The sequence below is a fragment of the Bos mutus genome, chromosome 15 (assembly GCF_027580195.1).
Source record: "Bos mutus isolate GX-2022 chromosome 15, NWIPB_WYAK_1.1, whole genome shotgun sequence".
In the NCBI taxonomy this organism is placed as follows: Eukaryota; Metazoa; Chordata; class Mammalia; order Artiodactyla; family Bovidae; genus Bos; species Bos mutus.
Window position 1 is genome coordinate 37,068,576 of NC_091631.1, and position 26,190 is coordinate 37,094,765.

General features: G+C 38.4%; 1 protein-coding gene across 1 annotated transcript in view; it reads right to left on the reverse strand.

Annotated features, from left to right (window-relative positions):
* Positions 1 to 26,190, reverse strand: part of SBF2 (SET binding factor 2) — a 498,680-nt gene that overhangs the window by 125,502 nt on the left and 346,988 nt on the right. The window contains exon 17 of the mRNA XM_070383912.1: positions 8,245 to 8,313. Within this exon, the coding sequence (XP_070240013.1) occupies positions 8,245 to 8,313 (69 nt within the window). The remainder of the gene's footprint in view (positions 1 to 8,244; positions 8,314 to 26,190) is intronic.

Consider the following 26,190-nt stretch of genomic DNA (forward strand, 5'->3'; position numbering starts at 1 on the left):
AATGTGAAATATATTTCTTCAAATTGAGAAATTATGCTTTACATCTCATATGTTTTCCTAATGTATTTACTGAAAGATAATTAATTATGTATTTCATTAGAATTAGGTATAATTTGAAATAAGGTGAAAATTACAGAAGGTGACATAAGCACTCAGGGTATGAGAATTTTTTCATTAATAATTAACAGCCCTAAAGAAATCTTCAAAAAACCATAGGTGAATTTCAAGTACATTATGCTTAGTGAAATAAGTCAGACACAAAAGAATATATATATGATTCCATTTATATAAAATATGCAGAAAATGCAAATTTATAGAGACAGAAAGTATGTTAGTGGTTGCCAGAGAATGGAGAGTGGCTAAATGGGCATGAGATTTCTTTTGGGGGTGACGGAAATGTTCTAAAATAACATGGTGGTGATACTTACACAATGCTGTGAGTATACTAAAAGTCACTGAAATGAATTTAAAAGGAGTGGATATTCATGGTATTTAAATTATACCTCAATAAATCTAGTAATAAAATAAATCTTCCATGTGACTAGATTTCAGAAAAGACATTTTTATGTACTATATGAAACGAGAATTTTGAAGAAAAAATCTACCACTGAGAATGAGAGCCTGAGTAATGCTTTTAGGCTGAATGAGACCTAGCTCAATCAATAAAACATTCTCAGAGTGGCATCCACAGTGGGAAATCTTTGGAATTTGGGAAGGCAACACTTTATGATGCTTGAATTTAACGTAAATAGGGTGCTGCTTTTTTCTCCTCGGGTAAACATAAACCACGACTGGTGCCAAAGGAGAAAGTGTCATCTCTCCTGTGAGTCATTCTGAGTATCAGTAATGAACAGATGTGCCTCACAGAGGTAACGAGAGGGACTGGTCATACTTTGATAGGACTCTCTCCAGATTACGTGGGTTATTAAGAATTGCAACAGCATAACTCTGAGGTGGGGCTTCCCTGGTCACTCAGACGGTAAAGAATCCACCTGCAATGCAGGAGACCCAGGTTACATCCTTGAGTCAGGAAGAGCCCTCTGGAGAAGGGAATGGCAACCCACTCCAATATTCTTGCCTAGAGAATTCCATGGACAGAGAAGCCCAGCAGGCTACAGTCCAGGGGGTCTCAAAGAGAGTGACTAACACTTTCACTTTCAAGTCTAAGCTACATAGGTCACTGAGGAGAAGGTATTAAATGGTGGTTCATAGCCTTTATTGTTGCTCACTGCTACCATGTTACATGGTTCTTCAGTTAACATGATCTTTCCCTGGTGGCTCAGACGGTAAAGCGTCTGTCTAGAATGCGGGAGACCCGAGTTTGATCCCTGGGTTGGGAAAATCCCCTGGAGAAGGAAATGGCAATCCACTCCAGTACTATTGCCTGGAAAATCCCATGGACAGAGGGGCCTGGTAGGCTACAGTCCATGAGGTCGCAGAGTCGGGACACGACTGAGCGACTTCACTTCATAAGTAAACAAAGAGTAGCCCAATGTTATTTAATAACTGAAAGAGTTCCTCTGTCAGTAGTTAATTAAAAGATATAACATTAGACAGTATGTTTCTTGAGGGTAAGGACCATGTTATTCACCTGTAACTCAGCAACAAACATAAGCACAGTGTTTGGCATGCATAAAAAACATCTTCTGAACTGAGAATGAAAGCACCATATAAACAATAAATGTAAAAATTATTATTTTTCACCATAAAAGTAACCCTGATAATTTAAACCTAGCTGTTAAGGTACTACCTTCAAGAAAGGCTTCATGAGTTAAAGACACATTAAATACAAGTTTCTTAAAGTAGAAAAAGGTGTGAAAGAACTGTAGAGGAAAAAAAACCTCTAAATTTATGGTGGCCGTGGTGTAACAAATTCCCAAAGATCTCATATAGATAATGTCAAAAATGGTACATCTTTTAGTCTAAGCAAAGCTCTAAAAGAGAGACATGTGTTTAATCTGGGCCAATAAAACACTCTACTTTTATGAGAAGGATAAGTATATGCATAATTATTTTTTAAATTAAAAAGAAACTATATATCCTGAAAACTAGAAACCACTGATAAAGGAAACTGAAAATGATTCAAAGAAATGGGAAGATATTCCATGCTCTTGGATCAAAAGAATTAATATTGTTAAAATGGCCATAATACCTGAAGCAATCCACAGATTTAATGAACCTCTATCAAAATACGTTATGACATTTTTCACAGAACTAGAACAAAGATTTCTAAAATTTATATGGAATCATAAAAGGCCCAGAATTACCAAGTAATCCTGAGGAAGAACAACAAAGCTGGAGGAATAACCCATCCACACTTCAGACCATACTACAAAGCTATAATAATCAAAACAGTGTGGTACTGGCACAAAAACAGACATATAGGTCAATGCAACAGAACAGAGAGCCCAGAAATAAGCCTGTACATCTGCAGTCCATTAATCTATGATAAAAGGGGCAAGAATATACAATGGATAAAAGACAATCTCTTCAATAAATGGTGCTGGGAAATTTGGGACAGCTATGTGTAAATCAATGAAATTAGAACACTCCCTTACACCATATAGAAAAATAAATAAATTCATAATGGGTTAAAGACCTAAATATAAGACACGACACCCTAAAATTCCTAGAAGAGAATATAGGCAAAATATTATCTGACATAAATTGTAGCAATATTTTCTTATATCAGTCTCACAATGCAGTCTTATGGACTCTGTGGGAGAGGGAGAGGGTGGGAAGATTTGGGAGAATGGCATTGAAACATGTGAAATGTCATGTATGAAACGAGATGCCAGTCCAGGTTCAGTGCACGATGCTGGATGCTTGGGGCTGGTGCGCTGGGACGGCCCAGGGGATGGTATGGGGAGGGGGAGAGGAGGAGGGTTCAGGATGGGGAGCACGTGTATACCTGAAATTAAAAAAAATAAATAAAATAAAAAAATAAAAAAATAAATAAATAAATAAACAAATGGAACCTAATCAAACTTGAAAGCTTTTGCACAGCAAACTAAACCATCAACAAAATGAAAAGACAGCCTATGAAATGGGAGAAAATATTTGCAAATGATGTGACTGACAAGGGATTAATATTGAAAATATATAAACAGCTTATATTACTCATTATTGAAAAAACAAATTCAATTAAAAAAAATGGGCAGAAGCCCTACATAGACATTTTTCCAAAGAAGACATAAGACGGTGAAGAGACACTCGAAAAGATGTTTGACACTGCTAATTACTAGAGAAATGGAAATCAAAGCCACAGTGAAGTACCATCTCATATTGGGTAGAATAACTATCATCGAAGTCTATGAATAATAAATGCTGGAGAGGGTGTGGAGAAAAGGGAAGAAATCCTTGTACTCTATTGGTGGGAATGTAAATTTGTGCAGCCACTATGGAAGACAGTAAGGAAGTTTCTTAAAAAACTAAAATTAGAGCTACCATATGATCCTGTAATCCCACTCCTGGGTATATACCTGAAGAAAATGAAAACTGTAATTCAAAGGATGAATGCACCCCAATGTTCACAGCAGTACTATTTACAAAAGCCAAGACATGGGAACAACTCCTATGCCCATCAACATACAATTGGCTTAAGAAGAAATGGTGTGTATATATACACCCAGTGGAATAGTATGCAGCCATAAAAGAAAGAAATACTACCATCTGTAGTAAAACAGATGGATGTAGTGAATATTATACTTCATGAAATAAGTCAGATGGAGAAAGACAAATACTATATGGTATCACATATATGTCGAATCTAATAATAATACAAATGAATCTATATATAAAACAGAAACAGAACCACAGATATAGAAAACAAACTAATGGTTACCAAAGGGGAGGAAGGAAGGATACAAATTACTATACATAAAGTAGGTAAGCAACAAGCATTTACAGTATAGCACAGGGGATTATATTAAATATCTTGTAATCCCATGGACAGAAGAGCTTGGTGGGCTATAGTCCCTGGGGTTGCAAAAGAGCTGGATACAACTTAGTGACTAAACAGAAACAACAATAACTCAATGGGTATAACCTGAAAAAAAAATCACTCTGCTATACATCTGAAACTAACAGTAATTCACTAATATTGTGAATCAACTATACTTCAATTTTTAAAAAATAGCTGATATATTAAAAAAAAAAAAAACCAACAACATAGGCACCTGATCCATCATCTCTCCCACCACCTTACTCAGAGCAGGCTTTGAGTTCCACTATTAAAAAGACATATATATGGATACATATATGCAGTCATTAAAAATAATTAGGTATATATGCTATAAATTAATTAGGTATACAGAAGGATCTCCAAGATATACTACTAAGTGAAAAAAGCAAGGTGATCACTTTAGTTAAAAAATAATTTTATCTGTATATTCTAGCAAAAATACACAACTTTTTTTTTTCCCCTAGGAGGAAACCAATTGTCAGAAGAAATGGAGTAGAGGTGGGAAAGTGAGCGTTTATTTTGCATTTTCTATCTCTCTGTGCCATCTGAATTTTCTAACCATGCATATATACTACTTTAAGAAAATGTCTACCTGATTGATGAAAACTGTGGACCAGCTTGTTTATTATTTATTACATTATAAAGACTAATGTAAGTTCCTAGTGGCCCCATCAATATTTTGTTCATCTTGTTACCCAAGATATTGTCTGGTATAGTAACCTTTTTTGTTGAGATGCTCAATAAACTCCTGGTGCATTGAAAAAAAAAAGACTAATAAATGTTATTAAAAAATATTTTCAAAGCAAGTTTAAGCAAGACAAGTAGCTGAGTCCATTTTCTGAAGCAATGCTGAGCAAGACTCAGGAATTTACACCCTTTGAACAGTATGAGGATGGCTCATGTGCAATCAGAGGCCAGGATAATGCAATTGACATCTACAGAATTTTCCTGAATTAACAAATCCACTATGCATCAGCAATAATTTCCTGTAAGACAGAAACTCAGAAAGTATCTAAGAATCAATATGATCTACTCTTAACCCTGTCTGCTGGGTATCAGTGCAGAGCCTCTCTCCTCCGGATCCACCTGCCTTTCCTCGCTTTTTGGTAATGCAGCTGGACCTGTCACAGTTTTTCTTTGCCAGCTGGGACACTACAGTATGAACTGGTCTCTTTTCCTGGTTCTGGTGTGCTCTTCCTTCTCGTTCCTGCTAGTTGTGTGTGGGACACCCAGACGTGCTCCCCACTTCGCAAGTTTCAGTGGTGCCCCAGAGACGGCGGCTTCCTAGCAAGCCTTGTGAGAACTCCAGCGGGCATTTCCTGCTTGCCAGTCCAAGTCTGCAGCCCCTCAGTGAACTTCACTTCAGTGCCGGTCATAGCAATGCCTCTCCAACAAGGTCTGAATCTCAGTTTTGCTGGAGAGTGGCCCTCTCCAAATTTGCTCCTTTTGTGGGTATTCTGCCTGAACCTTCGACAAGCTGCTCCCTTTATCTGCTATTTCTGTATTCTTTAAAATCTTCTGTACTTCTTAGTAGTTAATCCCCTATTAACTTAACAATTCCTTACATTAAATTTTTCCTGCTCATATTACTGTTATGGTTTCTGGCTCCTGACTGGACCTTGAGTAATTCATGCCCAAATTAAACCAAAACAAACCAAGTAAAATCAAGCCAAGCCAACAGTAAAGAATTAAATCTATAAACTCATCATAAAATGTAAGTCTGTATTATTAAGTTTGATAACACAGAGAAAAGCATGGCACGCATCCCTGCTTATTAACTAACTGCATGCATTAAACACATGCATGGAACAAACAAAAAACACAGTGTAATGCTTTTGCACTGTGTAAACTAAGCTAAGCTGGAACTATATTTCCCAGAACTCTCTTTGCCGCATGAGTCCAGGTTAAGGTTAATGACAGAGAAATGTGTCTAAGATTTGGAAGGCAAAAATGAAGCAGTGGCCGCTACACTCTGAAGGTCAGTACAGCCACGTGCTGCTGTATTTCATACACTTTTATAACTAATCTGCTGGATCATCTTAATGTGTGGGAAGAACCAGGCTCACATTTCTTCCAGTTCCTATTGGATCTCTTCCATTAGCTACTCCTACTCAGAGCTAGGCACATGTGTAGCTCAATGGCCAACAACATGGCTTCTTTTTCAGGTCACCTCCTTCCCTGAAGTTGGAGGACATGAGAGACATACACAGATTCTACTTTGCCCTTGTTCTTCCCTCTGTCATGCCCAGCTTTTCTTCCTGATTGCTGCCCTGATGACCTACAGTGACATCAGGCCAACAGGTAGACCCTAATTTGAAGCTTTCCATAAACTTCTTCTCCAGCTTCTATAACAATATAAAAGCTGGTCCCTACAATAGGGTCCTTACTTCCTATCACTCATGGTGCTTTCGCTTGATGACCAAACCCTCACTAATACACTGTAAAACAGGTTAATAATCCAGCTTAAACAAAGTCTTCAGTAGTTTGGATTTCTTGAGCAATTGAGTTTCTACTGTCGGTTCTTATTTTCCCTACATTTCTTCTTGTTTTTTAAATGTAGATATATTATATAGAAATAAATATCTTAGATGTTAAAGTAGGAAAATTTTAAAATGCTATTTTCTTTAACAAATGCCCATGTGAGGGCCCATATGAAGGCTAGTTAGAAGAAAGTTTTCTGGTTACTCTGGGATATGGAGACAAATTTCCTTGATGGTTTAAGACACAGGAGGGCCTGACCTATTTTTGTAACATTGTTCTTCATGTTAAGAGAGGAATAAGACGAAGAACCACTAAGCAATTAAGAAAAACTGGAGTGGGCCTGGAGACTGGTTAAGGGAAAACCGAAAGATAATGCCCAAGCTCCAGCTGGTTGTCTTTAGTTTCTAAAGCCAAATTCATTTGATTAAAATTTTTGAGATTTATCCTTATTTCCTGAGGATGCTCAGTATGACCTGCCAGATCTCAGAAGTGTGAGTCTCATAAATTTCATTTTCTGTTTTTGAAGAGGATGGGAAGGTAAGGAGGAAGAAAAAGGAATACGCAGTGACTTAGCAGCAGAGAAAGGGCTCCTGATTATGGAGAATGTTTGGGTTAAGACTTTTAACTCAGAGACTGTGGACAAACTGTTTGAAGTAAAGTTTTTTAAAAATTGGTCTTATCAAGAAATATTTATTGAACACATGCTAAGTGCAGGAAGAGGACTAGACCTCATCAGTCAGAAATGGTGGATGAAACAAAAAGGATAGGCAGAACAAAAAGCATCTAAGGGCATGGATCATTTTTATGAATCAGCTAAAGCACTTAGATATATCTGATGCCTAGTTAGTTCTCCACTAAATTAGATCTGGGAATATCTGATAATCTCTCTTGACTTAGAGTCCATGAAACAGGGAGTAGCTAAACTAGAAGTCCTTCCATAACACCTGTCTGAAGTCCTGAGCTTCCTGAGGCTAACTGCACATAGCTGGGCCTGAGGCAGCCTGGCTGCCACAGGTTTCTTGTTTCCTACTGTGTATTTCAGACAGACGTAATCAACGTGCTCTTCAGAGCGTGGCTCCGTAACTCCCTACAAGTCTTTACAGGAAAAGAGAGAATAAGAATTTGCTGGATTGTTTGCCATAAGAATCAATCTCTTTGAAAGGCATGGACAGGAGAACTACAATATGTGATAGAATTAAGAAAAGCACTGAGCACTCCAGAAAATTTTAAGAAGGTTCACAGAAGTTGCCAGTGACGTTAATCTCTAATTTCTGCCTTACATTTATTCATCTAGTGTGTTCATTCATTCATTCAGTCATTCAGCAGAAACTTATTAACACTGGGATATAGCAATGAATAAGACAGATAATATATAATATTAATTAATATTAAATTTATTAAATATAATAAATAATTTATTATAATTAATGATTAATATTAATAATATATAATATAATATATAAGTATAATTATAATATATATAATAATATCCCACCAAATTTGTTTTCTTTGGTGGCAGAGAGCAGTCAAATATAAACTAAACAATACATAATTTCAGGTTATTAAGTTGCTCTAAAGAACAATGAAATGGGGATGGAGTGGTGGGGTTATATCTTAGGAGATAATTTAACATGTATTTCATTTTTTGCACATAGTATGCAACAAATGTTATAACAGATATAGCCACAGATGTGTCTTAGATATTGTCAGGAGATGGGACTGATGTAGTTCCATGATAAATCAAGCTGAATACATTTATATAAATCAAAATGACTTACATATAGACCACTAAAACTTACCCTATAGAAAGCACTAGTCAGAGGGAGTAATGCTGCAGCAATGTTATATTCTTCTAAACTGGAACAATCCTTAAAGAAAACAAAGAGAAATGAGCATTATTAGGACATTTATCAGAAATCACAAATATATGGAAACAAAAATCTATGATACATTATTTACTGTTCTAAGGGGTTTTTACTTTTATTCTAAATTGTCATTAAGACTTACCTAGATAATTGTGAAAAAAGAGCTGGAAAAAAATACTGTCCTGAAGCACAGTCTTTTGTTGTAAAAATACATTTGAGAAAGATATTTTCATACACTATTGGTGAGTAGCTACTTTTACTTTCCCGTTTATGTTCATAGCTGTGCAATTTGTCCAAAAAATTTTGGAGGGGGTTTAAATATATTTAATTACTGCATTTCACTGAACCAAAGATACACCTTTTCCCTCCACATTTTAACTTCTCTAAGACTGGGATGTATGTTATAATTGAAATAGTGTATTTTTTCTCAGTGTTACCTATGAAGAGTTTGCATGTAAAATTTTGTTATGGATCAGGCAAGAAATATCAGTGATGCCAAAACCCTTTGGGTGAAATGTTGGGGAATAGGAAAGTCAGGAAATCTCAGTGGGAATGTAAAATGGTGCAGCTGCTAGGAAAATGGAGAGAGAGGAATGAAGAGAAGCCGCTAAAGACAGAAACCTGGGGAAGATAGATGCTTATATAGAAGGAATAAAGGAAAATCAAGATGGGAAAGAAATTAGAAGAAAGCAATACTATAGATGTCAGGATTCCCAGGTGGTACTAGTGGTAAAGAATCTACCTGCTAATGCAGGAGACGCAAGAGACACAGGTTCGATCCCTGGGTCAGGAAGATCCCCTGGAGTAGGAAATGGCACCCCACTCCAGTATTCTTGCCTGGAAAATTCCATGGGCATAGGAGTCAGGCGGGCTAGAGTGATGGGGCCACAAAGGGTCAGATGCGACTGAGCACAATACTATAGATGTCAGGAGAAGAAATGACCGATGGTGTTGAAAGCTTCATGAAATTCAGTAAAATGAAGATTGAGAAAAAGCCAAGAAACTTGTGAATCAAAGAGGTTACTGGTGACATGATGAGGGTGTAAGTGAGTAGAGTAAAACAAAGGCCCCCAGTGTAAATGCTCATAGCTGTAAAGGGGAGGAAGCTGTGGAAGAGTTATGACATCCAAATGGGTGGCTGAATGAATCTTGGTAGTACTGAGCCAGATGAATACCAACATTCTATGTAATCCTTTGATTCTGTAAGAATTAGAAGGGACCCGTGCACACCAAGGAGGAAAATCCAAGGGAGAGAGAGTTGAAAAAGAAAGGTCACTGGTAGAACAAGGTCTCTGAGATATGGCTGCTACGCAACGTGGCTCCCATTTCTAAGGGGGAAACATCTCATTTACATAAAAAGCAAACAAACAGAATTTATATTAACCATCAGGATCCATGAATACATCAGCAAAGATAACATATTAGGAGAGAGAAGCTTGGTTTTACAAGGAAGACTCAGGCTTATCTAAGAAGTTTCTATGAGGGCAGTGGGCAGTGTCCTTACTGTTGTGCAAACACTAGTTGTTTTTTTTTTTTAATTGGAAGATAATTACTTTACTATATGGTGAGGTTTCTGTCATGCATCAACATGAGCCACAGGCAAGAACTTGTTCCCTTCCTCTTAAACCTCCCTCCCAATCCCACCCCTCTAGGTTGTCACAGCTTTGGGTTTCAGGCATCATACAGTAGATTCCCACTGGCTCTCCATTTTACATGTGGTAATGTGTATGTTTCAATACTACTCTCTCAGGTCATCCCACTATCTCCCTCACCTACAGTGAATGAAAGTCTATTCTTTATTTCTGTGTCTCCTTTGCTGCCCTGCAAATAAGAAGGCAGTCATTACTTTGGAACCACATTTATGTTTTTATTTTAAAATAAAGGCAGGCTGGGAAAACTGGATATCCAAATGAAAAATGAAACTAGACTTCTATCTTATATCATACACAAAAATCAACTCAAACTGGATTAAAGACATGAATATAAGATCTGAAGCAATAAAACTCCTAGGAGAAAACACAGGTGGTAAGTTCCTGGACATTATTCTTGGCAATCATGTTTTAGATGTGACACTTAAAAGTACAAAGGCAACAAAAGCAAATATAAACAAATGGGACTACATCAAACTAAAAAGTTTCTGCACATCACAGAAAACCATCAACAAAATGAAAAGGCAACCTATGCAACAGGAGAAAATATTTGCAAATCATAAATCCAATAAAGGGTTCCTAGCCAAAATATTCAGGGACCTCATACAACTCAAGAGCAAAAAAGACCAAATAACTCAATTAAAAACGGGCAAAGTAACTGAACATTTTTTTCAAAGACATACATATGGCCAACAGGTACATTAAAAGGTACTCCACATTGTTAATAATCAGAGAAATGCAAATCAAAACCACAGTGAGCTGTAACTTCATTATTAGAATGGCTATTATGCAGAGTACATCATGAGAAATGCTGGGCTGGAGGAAGCACAAGCTGGAATCAAGACTGCCAGGAGAAATATCAATAACCTCAGATATGCAGATGACACAAGCCTTATGGCAGAAAGTGAAGAGGAACTAAAAAGCCTCTTGATGAAAGTGAAAGTGGAGAGTGAAAAAGTTGGCTTGAAGCTCAACATTCAGAAAACGAAGATCATGGCATCTGGTCCCATCACTTCCTGGCAAATAGATGGGGAAACAGTGGAAACAGCGCCTGACTTTATTTTTCTGGGCTCTAAAATCACTGCAGATGGTGACTGCAGCCATGAAGTTAAAAGATGCTTACTCCTTGGAAGGAAAATTACGACCAACCTGGACAGCATATTCAAAAGCAGAGACATTACTTTGTCAACAAAGGTCTGCTAGTCAAGCCTATGGTTTTTCCAGTGGTCATGTATGGATGTGAGAGTTGGACTATAAAGAAAGCTGAGTGCCAAATAATTGATGTTTTTGAAATGTGGTGCTGGAGAAGACTCTTGAGAGTCCCTTGGACTGCAAGGAGATCCAACCAGTCCATCCTAAAGGAGATCAGTCCTGGTGTTCTTTGGTAGGACTGATTTTGAAGCTGAAACTCCAATACTTTGGCCACCTGATGCGAAGAGCTGACTCATCTGAAAAGACCCTGATGCTGGGAAAGATTGAGGGCAGGAGGAGAAGCAGATGACAGAGGATGAGATGGTTGGATGGCATCACTGACTCAATGGACATGGGTTTGTGTGGACTTTGGGAGTTGATGACGGACAGGAAGGCCTGACGTGCTGTGGTTCATGGGGTCACAAAGAGTCAGACACCACTGAACGACTGAACTGAATTACCAAAAAGACAAGAAAAAATTGCTCAGGAGGATGCAGAGAAAAGGGAATCCTTGCACACTGTTGGAAGGAAAGTAAACTAGTACAGTCACTATGGAAAACAACTGGAGGTTCCTTAAGTAACTAAAAATAGAACTATCATATGATCCAAGAATCCCACTTCTGGGTATATATACAATGCAAAGAAAATCATTATCTTACAGAGAAATCTGTACTCCCATGTTCATTGCAGAATTATTCAGAACACCCAAGGTGTGGAAGCAACCTAAGTATCCATCAAAGAATGAATGGATAAAGAAAATGTAGTTTATATATGCAATATTATTCAGCCTTATAAAGGAAAAAAGTCCTGCCACTTGGAACAACATGGATGAATGTAGAGGGTATTATGGTTAAGTGAAATAAACCAGGCAAAGAAAGACAAATACTGCATGGTATCACTTATAGGTATAGTCTTAAAAAAAAAGTTGAACTAAGAAAGAGTAGAATGGTGGTTGCCAGGGGCTGGGGTATGGGAGAAATGGGAAGATGCTGGTAAAAGAGTACATATAAGATGAACAAGGTTTGAGAATCTAATGTATAACATAGTGACTACAGTTGATAATACTGTTATTATATAATGAAAATCTGCTAAGAAAGTAGAATTTAAGTATTCTCACCCTCCCCAGAAAGGTAAATCTGCAAGGTGATGGATGTGTTAATTAATTCGATTGTGGGAATCCTTTCACAATGTATGGTATTTTAACGCATATATATGGAATTTAGAAAGATGGTAACAATAACCCTGTGTACGAGACAGCAAAAGAGACACTGATGTATAGATCAGTCTTATGGACTCTGTGGGAGAGGAAGAGGGTGGGATGATTTGGGAGAATGGCATTGAAACATGTATAATATCATGTATGAAACGAGTCGCCAGTCCAGGTTCGATGCACAATAGTGGATGCTTGGGGCTGGTGCACTGGGAGGACCCAGAGGGAGGGTATGGGGAGGGAGGAGGGAGGAGGGAGGAGGGTTCAGGATGGGGAACACAGGTATACCTGTGGCGGATTCATTTCGATATTTGGCAAAACTAATACAATATTGTAAAGTTTAAAAATAAAATTAAAAAAAAAATTTTCATGGTGTACACTTTAAATACATTACAAATTTATTTGCTGATTATACTTCAGTAAAACTGGAAAAAATACAGAGGCCATGTAGGAAAACACCACATCCTGTTCCTGTTCTGTCATCTCCATGGATTTTATAATCCCAGAATATGGCAAAAAGTGTGAATCATCTTTTTTCTTCCTAACTTATTCCTCATTCTCTTGCTTAGGACACTGTTATGTGCAAGAATGTCATCCCCTGTGTCCTAGCACATCTGAGTTTCTTTAACAGAAATGCCTTGCATGTTTCTGAAGACTGTCATGAGGCCCAAGGCAATAAAGTTCAACAGACTTGAGCTGTAATCTTCTCCTAAGGAAATGATTGGGATGCCAAGATGCCTTTTGACTTTGATTTCACAGCAGGGCTTCATTTGTAATGATGCTGTCCAAACTTTAAATGACAACAGCTGTGATATGAAGTCCCACACACTCATTTATACAAATTTCCCACATATTAAAAAAAATTAAACAATGGGGAATTTCAATCCATGACCAATTAGCAGGGAACAGGCAATCATAAAACATTTAGAAGCTATTTATTATCTTACAAAATGTTTACACATTGTAGTGCATGTCTCAAACCTGAGCGCCAGTCAAATGCTGATTGCAAAATATAAATATAAAATTCTTTGTAAATCACGTTAGAGACATTCTAAGTTAATTAGATTGAAAAATGGAAAAATTCTGAAACAAGAAGTACAATCACTGACATAGCAATAGCATTTCGGCATAGTGCAGTTATCTGTTGGGGAATCAGTTCGTAAATACACATCCTGAAGTCCCCTGTGTTTTGGCCACATAATAGCAAAGTAGTTATAGGCATACCAGGCAATTTATAAGCCTCCAAGGACTTGAATACCTATACATGTTTTATTTTGAACTTTGCTACGTGGTTTACCTTTAATTTTCCTCCTACAATTGAAGAGTGAACCTTGCAATCTTAATTTCTCATTACCCTAAATTATTTCATATTTGGATTTGCATACCTTTGGAACTGTTATAACCAGCATTCCTGTTTTCATAAAACTTTGGAATCTCTCAAAAATGATATATGTAAACATTAAAAGAAAAAAATAAGGCCAAAAGGCATGATGTCTTACAAAGCTTTTTTTGAGTTTGGATTAGACATAGCTCAGAAAAAAATTTTTTTGAGTTGTCCAAAACACTGAGAACATTTGTATCTTCTACACAGAGACAAAAATTAAAACTACCAAAGCCAAAAATACCTCTGTATATCATATTACTCTCTTGCTCAAAAATGTCAGCTATGTTCTGACCAATACAGGATAATGAGCAAAGTCTTCTGCTAACCTTGTAAGACCTCTGTGGTGTGGACCAATCTCCACAGTTAACCGACCATATGGCCCTCCAGTTATAAGCCACAGCTCTAGTCAGTCTGCTTTTTTTTGGTCATCTTCTATTCCACATCACCAACTCAACAGACATGAATTTGAGCAAACTCTGGGAGATTGTGGAGAGCAGAGGAGTCCATAGGGTAATAATGAGTTGGACATGTCTTAACAACTGAACAACAACAAACGATTCCACATTATAACTACTCCTATCACATCTAATACCTCTAGCATGCCACCCATGCCTTGCCTCACCATTTACACTCCTCCCCTTTGGCACCCCACATGAATGCCCTCCGGCTCGTCCACCCTTTCCAGGTACAGCATGTGCTTGCATGCTAAGTTGCTTCAGTTGTGTCTGACTCTTTGGACCCTATGGACTGTAGCCCACCAGGCTGTCCGTGGGGTTCTCCAGGCAAGAATACTCAAGTGGGTTGCCATGCCCTCCTCCAGGGGATCTTCCCAACCCAGGAATTGAACCTGGGTCTCCTGCGTCTCCTGCATTGGCACACAGGTTCTTTACCACTAGCACCACCTAGGAAGCCCTCCAAGTACACTGCTAAGTACAAAATAAGCAGTGAGACTCTTGTTGTTTCAGCCTCAGGTTATATTTTAATGCTCAATCAGCTAATAAAACCACTGAGAATGTACCACAATTTTGAACACTATGGTTATTTAATATGTACCACCAGTCCTACTGAGACAGAAGATGAATGCTAGACTTGACAAATAACATCCAGTCTTAAGTTTTTGAGTGAACGGTGCAAGTCTGCTTCAACGTTGTATGTCTGGAAACTAGGACAGTGCACCTGACATATGGTAATAATAGCTAACATTTATTAAGTGCTTACTGAGTATTAATAGCAAACATTTTCAGTTTGGATACACAGAAATTATTTCATTTAATTTTTACAACATCTCTAGGAGGTAGACACTAGAATTGGGTCCATTTTGTTTAGGAAGGAACTAGTTTCTAGAGGTTAAATAATTGCCTGAGATTAAATGGGTACAAACAACAGAGGAAGAATTCAAACCCAGCAGTCTCACTCCAATGTTTATGCTTTAAAGCTCTAAGTCCTGTTGCCTCTCAAATGCAATAGAGTATCAGATCAGATCAGATCAGCCACTCAGTCATGTCTGACTCTTTGCAACCCCATGAATCACAGCACGTCAGGCCTCCCTGTCCATCACCAACTCCTGGAGTTCACTCAGACTCACGTCCATCAAGTCAGTGATGCCATCCAGCCATCTCATTCTTTGTCGTCCCCTTCTCCTCCTGCCCCCAATCCCTCCCAGCATCAGAGTCTTTTCCAATGAGTCAACTCTTCGCATGAGGTGGCCAAAGTACTGGAGTTTCAGCTTTAGCATCATTTCTTCCAAAGAAATCCCAGGGCTGATCTCCTTCAGAATGGACTGGTTGGATCTCCTTGCAGTCCAAGGGACTCTCAAGAGTCTTCTCCAACACCACAGTTCAAAAGAATCAATTCTTAGGTGCTTAGCCTTCTTCACAGTCCAACTCTCACATCCGTACATGACCACAGGAAAAACCACAGACTTGACTAGACAAACCTTTGTTGGCAAAGTATATCTCTGCTTTTGAATATGCTATCCAGGTTGGTCATAACTTTCCTTCCAAGGAGTAAGTGTCTTTTAATTTCATGGCTGCAGCCACCATCTGCAGTAATTTTGGAGCCCCCCAAAATAAAGTCTGACACTGTTTCCACTGTTTCCCCATCTATTTCCCATGAAGTGGTGGGACCGGATGCCATGATCTTCGTTTTCTGAATGTTGAGCTTTAAGCCCACTTTTTCACTCTCCACCTTCACTTTCATCAAGAGGCTTTTTAGTTCCTCTTCACTTTCTGCCATAAGGGTGGTGTCATCTGCATATCTGAGGTTATTGATATTTCTCCCAGCAATCTTGATTCTGGCTTGTGTTTCTTCCAGTCCAGGGTTTCTCATGATGTACTCTGCATATAAGTTAAATAAACAGGGTGACAATATACAGCCTTGACGTACTCCTTTTCCTATTTGGAACCAGTCTGTTGTTCCATGTCCAGTTCTAACTGTTGCTTCCTGACCTGCATACAGATTTCTCAAGAAGCAGGTCAGGTGGTCTGGTATTCTCATCTCTTTCAGAATTTTCCACAGTTTATTGTGATCCACATAGTCAAAGGCTTTGGCATAGTCAATAAAGCAGAAATAGATGTTTTTCTGGAATTCTCTTGCTTTTTCGATGATCCAGTGGATGTTGGCGATTGGATCTCTGGTTCCTCTGCCTTTTCTAAAACCAGCTTGAACATCAGGAAGTTCAATAAAGTATAGAACTGAATATAAAAATGGCATCTGAGAAACACATAATTCAGGCAAAAGAAGAAAATTTCCACTAATTAGAAATAATCTACTCAAAAGAGCTTGAAACTATATTACAACTGTGAAAACCAATTGAAAATTTAAAATGTGATTGCTAAAATTAAAATGCAAAGGAAGTGCTGGACGTTAATTTTTACCCCCATAGTATCCATTTATTTCATCTTTGTCTTGATAATTTCTTTAAAAATTAAGAAATACAGAGAATCAAGTCAAAGCTTCTAAAATATGCGTAATAGGAGTGCTGGAAATAGAGGAGAAAGCAGGAAAAAGTAAAAGAAATAATAAAAGAATTTAGTCTTCATATGCTAAGAGTTCAGGAAGCATCAAACAGGAAAAATGAAAAAAGGTATTTGGTAGAATGAAAAAAATGTGGTATACTGATACAAAAGAATACTACATAAAAGTGAAAATAAATTATAGTTATATCCAACATCATGGATTAATCTCCCAGACAAAATTTTGATCCAAAGAATCAAGGCAAAAGGAATAATCACCACCATTTCATCATCATCATCAAATTAGTCACTACTGAAAAACACATTCAATTTAACACTGCTGTAGTTTTTTTTTTTTTAACTTTTTATTTTGTATTCAGGTATAACCAAACGACAGGGAAGCCTGGTGTGCTACAGTCCATGGGGTCGCAGAGTCCAGACACAATTTAGCAATTGAAAAACAATAGCTAATTAAGAAACAATGGTGTGATAGTTTCAGGTGAATAGCAAAGGGACTCAGCCTTTCAAATACCTGTATCCATTCTCTGAAATACACTTTCATATTAACATTGGCCTCTACCTCTACTCACCCCATCAAACACAGAAATGTACACATGTAAACAATATAGGATTTCATAAAGTCTACCAAGTCAAAGAACTGCTTCTATCACATCACACTGACAAAGCAAAATCTAACAAAGTTAGATCAAGTGAAAAAAAGATCACTGGTTAGGATGATTTTATGCTAAGTGTTTTAAAAGAATATGATTTGCTGTCAGAGGATTAAGAGAGTCCATTAAGAACAATTATGAAGGCTTTAAATATTTTTTCAAAAAGGATCATCTTTGGAACAGTGCTGTAAAAGCCAAACATAAAGTAAATCATGATGCAATTTTGTTGGAAAATAATTTTAAATACTTTTACCTCCCCCAAGGAAAGTGAGATTCATACTTTGGTTCTAAAAGTATCAGCACATGGTAAAAATAATCTAAGTATTTGTTAAAATAAAATTTTAGATTTCTTCTTTTAAATATAATGTATCAAATGCTTTCCCCACTATTTGGTATGAAATTTTGGTTCCTATTTTAAATGGATTTACTGGTGGTAACAGTGCAAATTAGTTCCACTCTTAATGATTTAAAGGGTGCAGGAGTGATGGTCTCTGTCATAGCTCTATTTAATTCTCCAGTCCTGTGTCTGTAGAAACCAGAGTATAAAAGTATAAAAGTAGACTACAACAAATTCAACCATGAGGAAGCTCCCATGGCAGTTATATAATAAAGTCACATTGCTACTGCAGATTATGGTTGCAGGAATGTTGCATGTAGTCAATGATTTGGTGAATAAATTCTATCTCTATCACAGAGGAGGATCTGAAACAGTCTGTATTTACATGAAATGGACAATGGTAATTACGTATTTACAATTTTGCCTCAGGGATATGTTAATTAAATTCCCCTCCCATTCAAATTTACTTGGAAGAAACGTGGACATTAAATGTCACCTAGAACAGTATACCCGACGGAGAAGGCAATGGCACCCCACTCCAGTACTCTTGCCTGGAAAATCCCATGGATGGAGGAGCCTGGTGGGCCGCAGTCCATGGGGTCGCTAAGAGTCGGACAAGACTCAGCAACTTCACTTTCACTTTTCACTTTCCTGCATTGGAGAAGGCAGTGGCAACCCACTCCAGTGTTCTTGCCTAGAGAATCCCGGGGACAGGGGAGCCTTGTGGGCTGCCGTCTATGGGGCTGCACAGAGTCGGACACGACTGAAGTGACTTAGCAGCAGTAGCAGCAGCAGAACATTATACTGATCTGCTACATTGATGACACCTTGCTAATCAGGCTGGATGAGCTAGCAGTGACCACCATGTTGGAAATCTTGGTGAGACATGCACTGCAGAAGATGGGAGATAAACATTATAAAGGTCCTGGCCTGCTGGGACATCTTATTCAAAGAAAAAGGACAATTTGTTGCATCTTGTATCTCTCATTATAAGGAAATGAGGAAGGAAGCACAAATTCTCATAGGCCTCTTACGGCTATGATGAAAGCATATTTCACATCTGGGACTCCTGTACAGGCTTATACCAGGTGACACAGAAAGCTGTCAGCTCTGAATAGAACTCTGAACTAGGACCCAGAACAAGAAAGGGCTCTGTAGCAGATCCAAGAATTAAGAAGCCCTGCTTACTACCACAATCAGTGACCCACTTAGAGAATTTGCACTTTCCATTGCTATAACTTCGAGCTGTACAAGGTTACAGATTCTATTCCCCAAAGGAGGAACACATTTTACTAGGGGACAAAACAAGAATCTCATTAATCTGTAAACTACAGCTGTTGCCAAGGAACTGGCAGACAAGAGGAGCCATCATCTTGACAAGAAAAACCCCAAAAAACAACCTGAATGCCAGGGAGGTAGGGCTAATGTCATACAGTGAGAGCAAGGAGGAATGCCTGGCACCCAGGTTAAGTTCTTGGGTACCTCTTGGTACTTCCTTGCTAAATTCTGATGGAAAATGAACCAGTGCAACAATGCTGGGCTGAGAAACACAGGTGACCAGAGGCTAAGACCCCTCCAGGATGATGGTTTGAGTCATAAGACGAGAGGTTAGCATCATTTGCATTCCTACCATCAGCTACATCTGCAGGGGCTAACGTTTTCCCCACTTACCCTCTTCTCAGTTTCCCCCAGCAAGAAAGGCACACTAGAATTCTGGAGGAGCTGCTTCTGAATACCGTTGTAGAAGGGGAGGTGAGCAGCACAAGGAATGAACATGACAATGCCTTATCCAAATACCCCTTCAAGGAAGGACTTGTTGCTGCCATGACTTGGCAATGCTGTCAACAACCCTTCCTGAAGCAGTAAATATTCAATGACTGATCAAGGTGTGGGTCCATACCCAGCTATTCTCACATAATGTGGGACAACTCTAGCCCCAGAGCTCTGTGTGGGTTAGACTGAGACTAACCTTGAGCCCACAATGTTGCCTGACTTCTCCTTTTGCCCAATTCTATTTTTTTCCCTTCCCTCCTACAGGTGTTAATCTAAAGATCACTCCCTGACAAATATCCTTTGAACTAAACTCTGCCTCAGAATCTGTTTCCAACCTGAAACAATTTCCTAATAAAGTGGTAGTATACACATTGTTTTCTGGGGAACCCACGCTAAGAGAGATATGTAGCCTGAAAAGATCCACTGGCTGGCTATAGGATAATGCTGCTGAAGTGCCAATACTTTGGCCACCTGATGCGAAGAGCTGACTCATTAGAAAATACCCTGATGCTGGGAATGATTGAAGGCAGGAGGAGGAGACAACAGAGGACCAGATGGTTGGACGGCATCACTGACTAAACGGACATGAGTTTGAGCAGGCTCTGGGAGATGGTGAAGGGAAGGGAGGCCTGGCGTGCTGCAGTCCATGTTGTCACAAAGAGTTGGACACAACTGAGCGACTGAGCGAGTGAACGACGACAACCAGCTAAGAGGGATCTGTAGTTTGAAAAAAATCACTACTGGCTATAGGATGATGAATGCATTTAGGCCAGAACAAAAATGGATGGGGGAAGAATGTTTAGACGAGTATTACAGTCTAGGAGGGATGATGGTAGCTTTGACAGGGATATCATAGGTGGAGGGAGAGGGAAGAGGATTGTGTCAAAAGGTTCCTATGGGGTGAAAATCAATATGACTTGGTGTTGGAGATGAAGAAGATGGCATCAAGGAAGGCTCTGAGGTTTTAGTTTGCATAACTGGATCAGTTGTGGTGCCATTTGCCAAGATTGGGAATGGTGAAAGGGAATCAGGTTTGAGAGTTGAGGGGTAAAGGAAATTCATTATCATGAGCTTAGTTTCTAAAGCTGACCGTCTTTGACACCATGAAAATGAGATATCAGGCACCCAGCTGGATATAAAGGTGTAGAGCTCAGAGCAAAGGTCTGGAGTAGAAAATAAACTTCCAAGAGTCATCAACATATAGGTAGTAGTTTAAGTTGTACATGTGAAAAAGATCATCCTTGAAGTAAGTATAGAATGAGACAAAAAAACAAACAAAAAAAAGAATATGAAGCTTTAAAAATTAAAGGCCAAGTGGAGAAGGATGAGCTTTAAAAGATGGAAAAAGAATGGCCAGAAAGGTACAAGGATATGTAGAAAATGTTTCATCATGGAGCCAAGGAAAGAGCGCTTCAAAAAGAAATTCTAGTTGATAAACTGCTTCCTCTATCTTCAAAGCAAGGAAAAGCTAGTGGATGTAGCCATGAAGAGATAACATTAATAATTTATATAGTTTACAGTTTCAAGGTAGCTACTATAACATATTTTTTGTTTGTTTTCCTATACTCCCACCCCTCTGAAGACCATACTTTAAATTCCTGTGACAAAAAAAGGAAATGAATTATAAATCTGTCTGATTTAGAACTAATAAATAAGTAAAACCTATAGAAAAGCCTTCATGTATTGATTATATAAGTGAGGTTATAAAGGAAAACAAACAGCTCTTTTTAGCATTTTATTTTCTTGGCCGTGCCGTGCAGCTTGTGGGATCTCAGTTGCCTGACCAGAGGTCAAACACCTTGCATTGCAAGTACGGAGTCTTAACCACTGGACCGCCATGGAAGTCACTGTTTTCAGCATTTTAACCCATAGGTTATCATTATGTTGCCTTTATAACATTAGCAAAAGATAAAATAATCAAATACTTATATAGCCAATTACTGCAAATAGTAATAATTGGAGACAATTTTCCTCATAATTTATATTATAAAAATAATGATAACATATGGTCAGAAAAAACTTAAATAGCTCTTAGTTTCAGTAAGAATATTTTGGAATATCTTTGTAAAGAGTTAAAAATGGATACTGGGAAAAACTTTTAAGATTCATTAGCAGCACTATTTATTAAAATCTTCTTGAAAGTCAAAATCAGATTCCATACAATGAATGAAATGTGTAAAAAGTCAGACTCAACCACATCTAACCAGCCTTAAAAATAAATAGGCAAGGAATTATCAACCCTATAGTTACATGTGGTGGCTATTTTTCCCGAGGCACTGATAAGGAAACACTCAGTGAAATGTAAAGTGTTACATAAGGTCAGGATAGTAGCATGAAAGCATTTCTGGGAATCCTAAGAAAACAATGTTTGCAAATTCTGAATTTATTCCTTAATGACAACAGAAAACTCGGCACTGGCCAGAAGATCAACCCTCTCTAGATTGGCTTTGGCCTTTTGAACTTCCTACCCCCACTTGCACTGGCAAAGGTCACCACTTTCACCTCTTACACCAACCAAATGGATGATGTTTAGACATTTAATTTAACCTCTATACCATTTGTTAAGATTAAACACATATTTTATCTTTTTTAAAAAACTACTTTCCTTTAAAAAACCCCCCACACTTCCATTATAAAAGATCTAGGAAATGCAGGTTAAGCAGGGAAAAAAAAAAACCCCAAAATATCTTGTGATAAATCCCATGACCGTTATACAACCAATGTAAAATTTTGGTGTCTATATTTTCCAAATCACAAATTGTATATTTATTCATATAAATGAACTTTACTTCTATATAGTCATTTCAAACAATCATTTAGTGAACAATATCATTTAGTGAACATCTGTCATCTCATATAGATGTCAAATTAAAGAAACAAACATATTTTTGTGACAAGAATTCAGGATTGACTCTCTTAACAACTTTCAAATACAACAAACAGCTGTGTCAATTATACTCATCATATGGTACATTACATTCCTAGTACTTATAACTGGGATTTTGTATTTTTTGACTGCCTTCATTCAATTTCCCCTCCTCTGATCTTCCACCGCTGGTAAACACAAATCTGTTTGTTCTTGAAATATAATTGGCCTATAACACTGTTAGTTCCTGTTACACAACAGCAATTTGATATTTCTATACATTTCAACTGAACACCAGGATAAGTTACACTATAAAACCAAAGATTTTATTACATAGCTATTGACTGTATTTCCAACACTGTACATTTCATACTGTGACTTTTTTGTACCTGGAAGTTTGTACCTCTTAATCTCCCTCATCTGTTTCTCACCCTGTTGTCGTTCAGTCGCTAAGTCCTGTTGAACTCTTTTGCAGTCTGCCAGGCTCTTCTGTCCATGGGATTTCCCAGGCAAGAATACTGGAGTAGATTGCCATTTCCTTCTCCAGGGGATCTTTCCAACCCTGGGATCAAAACTGCAGCTCCTTCCACATCTCCGGCATAACAGGCAAATTCTTTACTGCTGAGCCACTAGGGAAGCCCACTTCTTGCCGTACCCTTCCCCCATAAATACACTGTAACTACCCTGCATTTTTCTCACCCCCCACTCCCTGCATTTGGGAATCTCCTGTAGCTCAGAGGGTAAAGAATCTGCCTGAATTGCAGGAGATCCGGGTTCGATCCCTGGTTCAGGAAGATCCCCTGGAGAAGGGAATGGCAGGCAACCCACTCCAGTATTCTTGCAGGGAGAATTCCATGGACAGACCATGGGGTTGCAAAGAGTCAGACACAGTTCAGCAACTTTCATTGCCCCTGCATTTACTGTTTTTGATAACATGTTTTATAATTTTTTGTTCTGCATATCCCTTAAATACCTATCGTGGATAGATGATTTTACTATTTTTGCTTTTAAACTTCCTACTATCTTTAAACATGGCTTTGCTTTACTACTTTTACTGTATATTTGCCTTTACCAATTAGATTTTTTTTTTTTTGTAATTTTCATGTTACTAATTGTGACCTTTTCTTTTTTGCTTAGAAGTCGTCCCTTTAACACTTCTTGTAAAGCTAGTTTGGTGGTTTTGAACTCTTTTTGAGCTTTTGTTTGTACAACTTTTGATTTCTCCATCAAACCTGGAAAGCCTTGCTGGGTAGAATATTCTTGGTTGCAGATTTTCCCCTTTCATCACTTTATATCATGCTATTCCTTTTTGGCCTCAGAAGCTGGATCCTGGGACAGCTGCCTGAGGGATCCGAGGTGTCTAAGAGCTGGTGTTGGCCTGCTGATGGGTAGGGCCAAGGCCCAGGGGCTCCAGGGGCTGGTGCCTGCTCATTGGTAGGTGGAGGTGGGTCCCAGGGTCTGTAACTGCAGGGCCCTGGGGGATCCCAGGGCTAGTGATGGTAAACTGGTATGTGGGGCCAGGTCCAGGGCTCCCTGGTAGACAGGGTCACATTCCAGGGTGGCTGTGGGCTGGGTCCTGGTGCTAGTAAGCTACAGAGAAGAAGATTCCAAAATGGCACTTGCCAGCACTAGTCTCCACGTGGTAGAACAAGCTCTCAAAATGGTTGCGGTTAGTGTCTATGTCTTCAAGGTGAGCTCAACTTGCTTCCTGCCTCTCTGGGAGGCTCTCCAAGATCAGCAGGTGGGTCCACCCCAGGCTCCTTTCAAATTACTGCTTCGGCCTTGGGTACTGGAGGATGTGAGATTTCATGTGCGCCCTTGAAGTCTATTTCCCACAGCCCTCTAGCTCTCCAGAAAGTAAGCCCTGCTGGCTTTAATTAAAGCCAAACATTCTGGGGGCTCATCTTCCCAGTGTAGGAGTCCAGGGGTGGAGGGCTTGGACCACTCACTCCCTGGGGAGAACTCTGGTAATTGTAATTATCCTCCCATTTGTGGGCTGCCCACCTGGTGGTATGGGTCATGACTGTATTGAGTCTCTCCCTACTACTTGACTTGCTGCGGATCCGTCTTTATGACTTCAGTTATAGAAAATCTTTTCTGTTAGTCTTCCAATCTTTCTCATCAATAGTTACTCTGTGAATAGCTGTAATTTTGGTGTGCCCACGGGAAGGGATAAATTCAGAGTCTTCCTACTCTACCACTGTGGCCTGCATTCTTTCTAGTCACTTTATTCTTAATTTCCTACTTTGGCCTCCATGACCCCATTTTTCTCCTCTTATGCCTTTTCTTATGGATCTTTCATCTCAATGTTTTAGTTTTTATTATTCTGCCCACTCCTTAAATGTCAGTATTTCTAATTTATTTATTTATTTTTTCATCCTTAGATCTCCTCTCTTTTACTGCCAATTTTCCTTAGGCTGGCTCAACCATTTCTGTGAGATACAGTGCCACTGTATTTCTAGCACAGACAACTCTCCTCAGCTCCAGCAGACTTGGGCTCTTTCAATCTGTTGTAAAGACCTCAAATTTATCTTAAACTGAATTATCTCCACCTCTAATACCCACCTTCAAGCCTGATACTCTTCCGTATTAGCTTGGTAAAAAGGACAAGCATCTATTCCATCAACTAGCCAGGAACCTTTGTATCACATCATACCCTCAAATTCACTCAGATATCAAGATGATGCTTCCAATGTGATCCTGCTTCCATCTATCCATTCAACAAATATCTTTAGTAGAACTAGGTACATTGTGCTGCGGGCTCTGCATTAAACAGTTATACAATCATTGTCCTCTTGAACTTGAATCAGTTAATGTTAGTTCTGTCTTCATCACATTTTTATCATTTGTTTCCTCTTCTTCGTATTTACTATCCTTGTTTGGGCTTTCACCACAGATATAATTTCTTTACTCCAACCAACTTCTGAGCCTTTGGAGAGTTCTGTAGTATAAATCAGACTGCTTCTCTGCTTTCCTCTGTCTTCCTAATTTTACCTTTCTCATGCCCATTAAATCATTTAACTCTTGCTTTCTGTCTTTTAAAATTTTTGGGCTAACATTTCTTTACCTGTTTTCTCTGTCCTTGTTGATCTGTGTTTATCTTTAAAAATTTTCTATACTATCACTTCTAGTTGAGTTTCAGAAGGGAAATGGAAGTAAACATGTGGATGTAAGTGATCAGGAGCCCCAAATTAGGTCATTCTAGAGTTTATAATTTCTGGAAGTTTCTTTATGCTACCATTGGTAGAATATTTTAATATATTTTCCTTTACATTTCCTAGCTATGTGATTTTTCAGCAAGAGAATTCAAAACAGCCTCTTCTTCATTAAAAAAAAAATTATTATTATCTTACACAGTCATCTAGTCACTGAAGAAATAGGAAATAAAATTTAGGAAGCAGGCCAGTGTATTAGGAGATAGCAACCATGTATAAGTCATTAGGCAACACTGTGCAAATATTAGTGACACATACCTTGGGCCTTAAATCTCAAGTAGAAATTAAGTCTAGTTTTTTATTTTGGAATGCTAAAGTCTACCTGTCAAATAACTGGCATGATGGACTATTAGAAAATTCTCTTTCAGGTCTTAATTAAACATTTCAAAGAACTATGTATCTTTCTTCTACAAAACTTTTGGAATAGACACAAACACACACCCACACACAGAGCCATAGTATTTTTGAAAGGATGTGAGAGTTAGCCTTGAAATTGAACAATCAATCAAATAATTCCTACTGCTTTCTTGGGGAAAACAAATCACACCAATGGCCAGAATTCTCTGGAAAAAAAAAAATCAGAATTTTTTGTTTCTGAGTGTATCTTTTCTAAATAACACACAAACATAC